Genomic DNA, 9,055 nt, shown 5'->3' on the forward strand with positions numbered 1-9,055 from the left:
GCTTCTCTCTGAAAACAGTTTCTGCCTCTTCTGTCCTTTTTCACTTGTTTTCTTAGGAGAAACATCACCAAAGACTACATCTTCAACTGAATCCTGAGTTATGAACAGTGGGCTAGAACCAGTTTCTAAAAGAGAAAAGGCATTAATATTGTATCCATAGCCACCAAAAATGTTTATTTCCTGAAATCATGTGAAACTTCCTTATCTCCTTACCGATAGACTGGGAGCACCATAATCTCAAGTTATCCATTAAGCAGTTACACTAGTATTAACAAGTTATTTTACTGGCTGCAAAAGCATCCTGCAGATCAAAAGTCATCTACTCTTTGACTCCTTGAAGTCAAAGCCTTTTATAGCTTCTACCTCCTTTCCCTGTGCCAACATGCAGCAAAGAGTAGGTACTACATCCATGAACTAAAGGAAAGTATAATTATAAGTAAAGATTGCTCTATTTTTTTTTCCAGAGCTATATTCACAGATCTATACATCGACATCCATAGTTTATTCTGGTTCTGGGGGGGGGGGAAAAAAACCACAACCTATTGTGTGTGTCTGCACAACAGAGAAGCATTACTTCGTTTATGACACAGCCATATTTAGAAAAAGCCGATTAAATTTAGCATGTGGAAGATATAAACTAATCTTATAAGTATTCCCATTTCCTCAGGGGAATTGGGAATATTTATTGCCTAGAAAACTGTGTTAGCTAGGCAAAAACCTCCGTAAGTACGGGAACTCTACTATATTAGGAACCCAACAGAGGGCCCGATATACCATATCCACTGCTGGAGGATGTCTGAGTCTCACAACAATGCTGCTTCTTGACTAGTCATCAGCTCTCATAATTGCCAGAAAGGTTCTGGGCAACTTCATGCCTGAGATTCAATTCTTTCCTATCAAGCTATACTGAAGCTGGACTACATTGCCTCAGCCAAGGACAGGCACAAAGGCAGAAAAAAAATGAGCCCCAAGATCTGGCTTTTATATATCCATCAGTCTTCCTCATCATTAAGCTCCAGGTTTAGGTGACAAAATCAAGAGTAGATACCCTAATTCTCTTGGTTTTCTAATACATTACTGAAACGCTGTCCGTGCAGGACAGGGAAAATCTTGATTTCAATCTACTCAACAGTAATTTTCAACCTTAGAAATCACAGGTTCCTTCTAAGGCAGGTGCAAAGGATAATGGTGGAAAGCAAATGTTGTGTGAGATACCTGCACCTCGAAGAGAAGTTTTGTTTCTTTTCATAGCATGAAAAAGATTGCAAAACATTACAGCACAACAAGATCAGGACTTTAGCAAGCTATGTTTCACCCAGTGACTCACCACGACTGCTTTTTCTTCCACTGCTATCAAAAATGCCAGATGGAACTTTCACAATACTGTTACCCCAAGCAGGTGGATCTGTTGGACTATGAGGTTCTATATTCAGTTGTTGCTTTTCATCAGATTTCTCAGTACAAACCTCTACGAGAAAGAGAATGTGAACTTTAGTTAATTTAACCAAATAATTTCATTTGCACTGTTATGGAAAATATAAACTCAATGTTCTCTTCTGTAATTACAACTTAAAGGATCAGTCCTACTAGGTACTGAGCATTTCCTTGAAATAATACCCAGACAGATGACAGTACACAGTATTATGCAGAGTGCTTATCTGTTCACAAGGTTAGAGCATTTTTTCAACTAACTGAAGTATTTTGGTATTTTTTCAACTAACCAAAGTAGAGCAGGAACAGCAGTTCTCAGATTTTCATGCAGGGCTGCTTGTCTAATGACAAGTAGGGCTTTAGAAGCCCTAACTCACATTAAGGATTCTAGTAACATAGATATGAAACAGATTCAGTAATGCGAAAGACAAAATACAGAAAAAGTAAGGGCAAAATCTGGATAGAAGACAGGAGATGACCATATTTTCTATAGCTGGGAAGAGTCTATAGGAAATAGTAGTGCCTTTTATTAGGTCAACTGGTACAGCTAAAAAAATGGTCAAGTTTTCAAATATACAAATGAGAGGAACGGAATACAAAATACTGTGTGTCCCAGCCCTTGTTCAATTTTTCCATTTATATTAAATTAGTCTAATAAAAGGCTACTTCTACCTGTATGTATTCCACTGCTATTATCTAGGGCACAGAAGTAGTCCACCAGATTTCATACAGTCATATTTTGACCTTGACAACATTACAAATTCAATACATTAAGTATTTGTGGTAGTCTAATGCATGAAGCAGATTTATTACAAAAACCCTTCATCAATGTAAACATGCATACTTAACCTCCTATTAGGTCTTCAGCTTTAGAAGAAATGTCTTTCTCTACTTGTGTTTCAGTCGCCTGAAGACTACCCCTATCATCTCTTAAAAGTTCATCCTTGGATCCGTAGCCCTGGTCTGACTGACCACCTGTTTGAAGGAATACAAACACATGCCTCAGATTTATTTTTCTTTCCTAAATTTGTTTTTCAATAAGAAAATAAAAGAACTGAAATTAATTTGTTTCACATTTTGTTTCGCCAGGAAAGTTTATAGAAGATCACCAAAATGCCCAATCTGTGCACAGATCTACTTGGTGATGGTGACAGCAGAGATAATTAGGCTATACAATCCAAATTTACTTTTCTAATTATTATATTAAATACAAGTTATTCTCCGAGGAACACTATAATGACTAACTACTTTTAACCCACTGTATCTCCTTTCATTCCTTTCCCTTCTCACTAGAATGAAATATTTCATTGCTGGGCAAGCTAACTTCTCAAATGCATCTACAAGAGAAATTTAGACAAGTGCAACAGTAATTGAGCAAGCTTCTAACAACGAATACCTCCCTGAAAAGAACTGTACCATAAACTCTGCTACATCTTTGTGCTATAGTGCAAAATATAAAATGTAATAGAAAAAAAATAAAAAACTAAACATTTAAAAAAAAGTCTGTTCTTCCACGATACCAGTTAAACTTAACAGCTGTAACTCATTCTTAAAAACAGAACAAAAAAATAGTTTACAGCAGTCCAAGAAGTCTGCCATGGGAAACAACCCAGAAAGACACTCTTTTGTTATTTTTATCCAAAGTGCTGCTGCATATGCAAAAACACAAAAATACTATACGGGACATATCCCACAGCAACATGTTAAACAGGATTATTTATATGCCTTAGAGTACCTACTAGAATACATGACAGTATTTAAAAAGATCAAAGTGTAAGTAAGTTACTGAGTATGAAAGGTATTAGGAAGCTCCATAAAACTTGAGTGACCAACATAATTTATCTATAATACATATTACTGCTGTTTATTTTACCAACAAAGAACAATTATGTAAAAAAGAATTAAATTTAAAAGTTTGAGCAGCTATCAATTATTACATTTGGCTACTACATCAAAAACCTTTTATATAGAAAAGTAAGTTCTGACATTCTTTGGCCATTATTTTCTCTCTATCATCATTTCAATAATCTTAGTATCCCTCCTTTGCACAGAAGTGAAAACACCCTATCAATAAATGGGTGAATTACCTGCAGAAGTAACATTCAAGGGTAGAAATAATGCACACGTGCATCCAAGGCTTCACACCATATAAGTCTGCACCCCACACCGTGATAGCCAAGGACAAATGCGGCACCCAAGAGACAGCAAAGAGCAAAAAGCAGAGCAACGAAGAGCAGAGAGAAGGGAAGTTCAGTAATCTAGGCAGGCATATCAGATGAAGCACAGGAATCAGACTCAAAAGTTCTCTTTACAGAAGGGCTCAAGATACTAAAAACATGAAGAGTGTGCAAGAACCATCTGTACATTAAGTTTGAAGTACACACAGAAAGGAAGTTTAGTTGAGACTGTGCACAGGTAGAATGTAATCAGTACTAAAGGAGAGACGAAGAACCATGTCTTGCCATCTCAAGGGATTAACTTCCTGTGCACTCTTTTTACTCCAGTTTGTCTGGAAGAGTGCACAGCATGTTTAAGACAGAGTTTTTTTCCAGCTTATCACCTGTCTTTCCATTCCCAGGGTGTCTCATAAAGACTGTATGACAAGGTTCTCAAAATTTCTGTATTTATTTCCAAGTTTAGCAACTACTATTAAGAAGCTTGAATATGGCCTTCAAAAGCATAGTTTACTATGAGCAAACATAACATACTAATTCCAGGAATGCTAATTAGGCCTTTCTGGATTACCATTAAGGAGCAACATTTTAGCTTCTAATCATGTCAGCAACTTTCACTCCTTTCCTTTAATACAGAGAAAGATTTTACTCACACAGACTATCATTTCTATGAATAAATGACAATATGCAAAAGTTGAACAGACTTATATGTCAGAGGCTTCATACCTTTTCTGAAATTTTCTGAAGATTAGCACAAAAAGCAAGGTTCATGAGACCACAGCAAGACATTTATTTTTAACATAACAGTACTTCTGCTACAGTTCACTCTAAACTAAAGAAGCAGCATGATCTGCAATAAAGGAGTAATATTCAACCACAGTGTATTTCTTTTTTTTTACATAGCTTAATGCCACGCTTCATTCTCTACAGCCTCAAGAGGGGAAGGTGGTGGTTGTGGAGGGGAAATCAACAGGAGACTAGAAAATTTAGCCTTTTGGGGGACTGTTAGTAGTGAAACCCAGCAGAATCTAGTACCTGTGCTAGAGTGATTATCAATGGAATCAAGCCTGACTAAGTCACTGACGAAGAGAGTGTGCTCCCCACTGTTAGCATCATTAGAACTATCCACGCTACCATGGCTCACCATGTCCCCATCACTTCCACCTGTGGTACTCCGCAGAGCTAAAGACATGAACAAGAGCTGGTTAGTAAGAGAGGATTTAATTTTTCAGGTTTTTAAACAAATCTAACCTCTTCAGACAACAGTAAATACTTTTGCTTGCACATACAAAGTAAGAATATGAAATTCTAGCAACAGAATTCAGACAATTAATTCTTCAGTGTGCGAAAGACATTCTAAGACTGTTTCAAGCATCAATTATCAATTTTTATATCTTAAGGAAAGATTTTCCACTTGTAAAAGCCACAATGTTAGCTGCAATCCCTCAGAAAGCATGTCATGCTCTTGTTCAGCAAAAATAAATCCATTTCAGCTAACTTATTACCTGATATCACAGGTACTTGTGGGGTCTGCGTTGATTTCTTTAAGCACTGCCTAAATTGTGCTGTGCCACGAACAACATTTCGTACCTTTGTCCACAGGAATATGCCACTGCGGTTACTGCTAGGCCAAGGAGACTCTAAAACCGCCTACAGAAAGAGACATTGCAATAACAAAAACAGTAAGAAAGTTACACTAAGAAACACAATCTAGTGAGAAGTTTTTCTTTCTGTTTCTTTCATTTCCTGTCAACCATGTGAAGAAGGACAAATATTTGCGTTTTTATGAGCTGTTCCCTTTTATCCCAAAGCTCTGGATGCAATAGCTGACTAACAACAAACAATAGATAAGATGGGTTTTGTTCTTATTCATATATCTTGGTAGCAACAAAAGACCATAGCAGCATCTCTTTTCCTATTACTTTACACAGTTTACTTTATTAAGAAGATTCATCAGCATATTACAGGAACTTGGAATCATGGAAAAGAGGGGGAGGCTACTTCAACTAGCCTAATTCCAGCCTTCATCCATCGTGGATCCTGCTACCTTAAAGGATACACCTAGGAACAGATGGTTTTGATATGGAAGCACTAGACAGGTTCCAAAACTTGGAAAAGGAAACACTATAAACGTGTATTTCAACAGAACTTTTGGTTAGCCAAACAGCACAGGAATGTAAACTTAACAGTGTAAAACCATACAGTGTAGATCCAGTGAACCATAAGCATGTCCAAAATGATTGCTTGCCCAACAGAATCAGCAAATCCAAGGGAAGAACTGTAAGAAACAATCTTCAAAACATGCTACAGGACAAGGGGAGTGACAACAGCAAGAGACACATTGATCCAGTACCCCTCGTCAAGACTTCTCTTACCTTGTTGTAATAACCATAGGTGATGGCATTTGGCTGTATTCCAGCATTTTTCATTTCAAAGAGGACTCTCACAGCCTGAACCGGCTGACCCCACAGTCCACAGAGCTGCATTACAACTCTGTAGCAGACCTGACAAGATACAGAAATGCATAAATGGACTGATGACAAGCATTTTGAAACAGCTTCAGCTCTTCCCTGCTTTCCAACTTTTACACGCGTAAAAGGGAAAGCCACGTGAGAGCAGCTACTCAGTACATAACACTCAGCAGCCAGAAGAGGGAGCAAAAATTAAACAGGAAATCACACGAGCTGAAATAACATCAGCAGTCACATTGTTGAGAATGCTGAATTTTTTTCCACTTGGCTCTTCTGTTTGCGAAATAAAGGAGGGAAGGAAACACCCATGCAAAAAGCAGGATAACTTGCTGCTGTGCGCCTGTGGATACTACTGAAAGAACGGTCTGCTGCACACAAACCCATTATCCCTTCAGTTCAGTAAGCCTGCAAAGCATTAATTCAAAGTGCATTTAAAACACAGGGATATTCAAGAACTTGAAGAAGTCTGCGAGAAGGCTAGCAACACCAAGTTGGAGTACTTGACCCAGCCGACACTACGCTGGTGATGAAAAAGGAAATGAATTTCCAGTTGCCCTAGTTAAGCAGTCTTCTTTGAGATCATTTCAAGGTGGCTTTAAAACAGGTCAAACTGTCAGTATGCTTAGCCTGGTGGTGGCAGTGAAACACACTATATTTGCACCTTGTCTTCTAGTCCATGTTTATGGTAACGTTTTTTTATTCGCACTTGCCTCATCTAGTGGTTCCACGTCAGTTTTCCTCATTTTAATTAGAACATCATATGCCTGCTGCAGTGCTTTGACCTTGGGATGTGCAACTCTGATGTAGGCTGGCAGGCAAATAAACCACAGGCTGTAACTATGACTGAAGAGGCACTTAGCCCACTGCGGGGGGCTTACGTAATACTTCTTGGCTAATTTATGGGCTGTTTTTATCTCCTGTAAGGGTGAAACAAAACAAAAAAGCAGACAAAAGGTGTAACATCCTGAATCTAGAAGCCATTACTAACTTGGATACTGGCTTCTTAAAAGTAAGCATTTAATAATAACAGACAAACATTCAACTGAAGCTCCCTTTTTACCACTTTCTTATTAAGGGTCTCTGCAAGCAAAAACTAGCATCAGAATTAATCCTCTTTTTTTTTCTTCCCCATTCAAGCATTAATTTTAATTTCCTTTTGTTTTATACTCAAGTCCAAAGCTTCAAAATGGGTTTGACAATAAACTGCAATCTCAGATACCAATTTGTTTATTTGTTGCCTTCTGTTTCCTTCTTTTGCAAGTGTTGATTCTCAAGAGCTACAAAGACCTAAACTCTAACAACATTAACTTATAGTTATAAATAGGTAGTGGCAATTTTACTGAAAAACTTCATATCTCTCAGTGTTCACACAGTGATTAGAGTAAGACTCATCTGACCTGTTTTGTCCTCTTTGCCATGAGTGCTGGACTATTTGAAATGCTGCTTCCAGCTGGGTGTCTGCTGAAGGAGAGCTTGAGCTCCTGTGGCCTGTCAAAGAGCTTGAAATCTAGTCGTGGGAAGTTTTTATAGCTATATAGATGATTAAAAAAAAAAAACAGAAAAGAAAAGAAAACCTTTTCACATACCTGCTGATAGCAGGAGAGCCATACAAAGACAACTTGCATGCAAAGAACTGACAAACAGGACAATAAAGAACCAGGTGACAAAAAAAACCAAGAGAAAAAAAAAAGGGAAGAAGATAGCAACATCCTTTTAGTCTTATTCACAAAGATATCACAAGAAGATGCCTCGGACATAAAATCTTCATAAACAATGGAAGCAAGAATCAGACTGCCATCCGTACCATGAAGGTCAGGGAAGCACAGATGATGATTAATGAGGACAACAGTTGGAAACAGAACTTTCGTGACCTCCAAGAGAGACAGGAGGAAAAAAAATCATACCCAGAGTGTCTGAAACTCCACAATTCCTGCACAGGGCTGAAAAACACTGAATGAAAGAAGTCTGAAAAGTGGAGTGGGTGTTTTGTTTTTTGGTTCATCAGCTGCAGACCAATAGTACTGGGCAGATCCATGACCCACCCCCTGTCATTCCCACTGTGAAACAAAGTGCACTGCAATTGCTACAAAATACACATAACGGCTCAAACAGGAAGAAAGACACTGAATAAATGTAGAAAAGTATTACTATAAAGTTGGCAAGAAGTTACGGAAAAACTAAAACCAAAATCCACATGCCCTCAAACATACACACACACAAAACACTACCTTCTAGAGCTTCAGAAACTTACGAGAATCCAAGCAGTTTGTATCTTTTTAAAGATTCTTGTGAACACTATATTAAGGCAAGTCTTGCACCAAGACAGAACACCTGCCCTGCTTAATGTCATAAGCATTCTAGTTTCACTACGTGTAGCTGTTTAACTTGTACCTGTATTTTGGCATTCGGTCCTGTCCATCATCAGCGGGAGGTTCTGGTGGCATTATGAACACTGTGTGTTCACTTTTTTGTGACTCATCAAGCTCAATCAACCGTGCGTCTTCGACGGAATCTACATCAACCTGAAAACAGAATTTACACTCTAAGTACAAAGTTTGGCACTGGGATAAAATGTCCTTTTTAACATTAATTATGTTAGTATATGTAAAAATATATTTAATACATACTGTATTTGGTTATATATATATAATATATCAAATAAATTATATTTGTTCTAATCACTCAAATATCAAGTCCACAGCCTTGTCTTTCCATTTTTATTTCATGATTAGATGTCCCTAAACATTTTGAAGGACAAAGTACCTTCTCTCCTTTTTCTGTTCCTTTTTCTGGAAAGAGCTGGGAAAAGAGAAAAAAAAAATTAGACTTTCTTCTCAACTCAAAAAAAATCCTAAATAATTTTATCAAAGCTGTGTCATTTACTGAAATATTAAATAAGAAACACTAAGTTTTCATATTACCGTAGAAGCAATTAATCTCTTTTTCAAATACTTCCTTTGCTGAAAGTAAGAAAATGCA

General features: G+C 37.5%; 1 protein-coding gene across 1 annotated transcript in view; it reads right to left on the reverse strand.

Moving 5' to 3' along the window:
• Window positions 1-9,055, reverse strand: part of DENND4C (DENN/MADD domain containing 4C) — a 46,669-nt gene that overhangs the window by 17,045 nt on the left and 20,569 nt on the right. Inside the window, 9 exon segments of the mRNA XM_009572404.1 lie at window positions 2-125; window positions 1,334-1,468; window positions 2,281-2,406; window positions 5,111-5,255; window positions 5,981-6,109; window positions 6,787-6,993; window positions 7,474-7,606; window positions 8,468-8,598; window positions 8,840-8,875. Of these exon segments, the coding sequence (XP_009570699.1) occupies window positions 2-125; window positions 1,334-1,468; window positions 2,281-2,406; window positions 5,111-5,255; window positions 5,981-6,109; window positions 6,787-6,993; window positions 7,474-7,606; window positions 8,468-8,598; window positions 8,840-8,875 (1,166 nt within the window).

Source organism: Fulmarus glacialis, unplaced genomic scaffold (genome assembly GCF_000690835.1).
Source record: "Fulmarus glacialis isolate BGI_N327 unplaced genomic scaffold, ASM69083v1 scaffold6742, whole genome shotgun sequence".
NCBI classification, from domain to species: Eukaryota; Metazoa; Chordata; class Aves; order Procellariiformes; family Procellariidae; genus Fulmarus; species Fulmarus glacialis.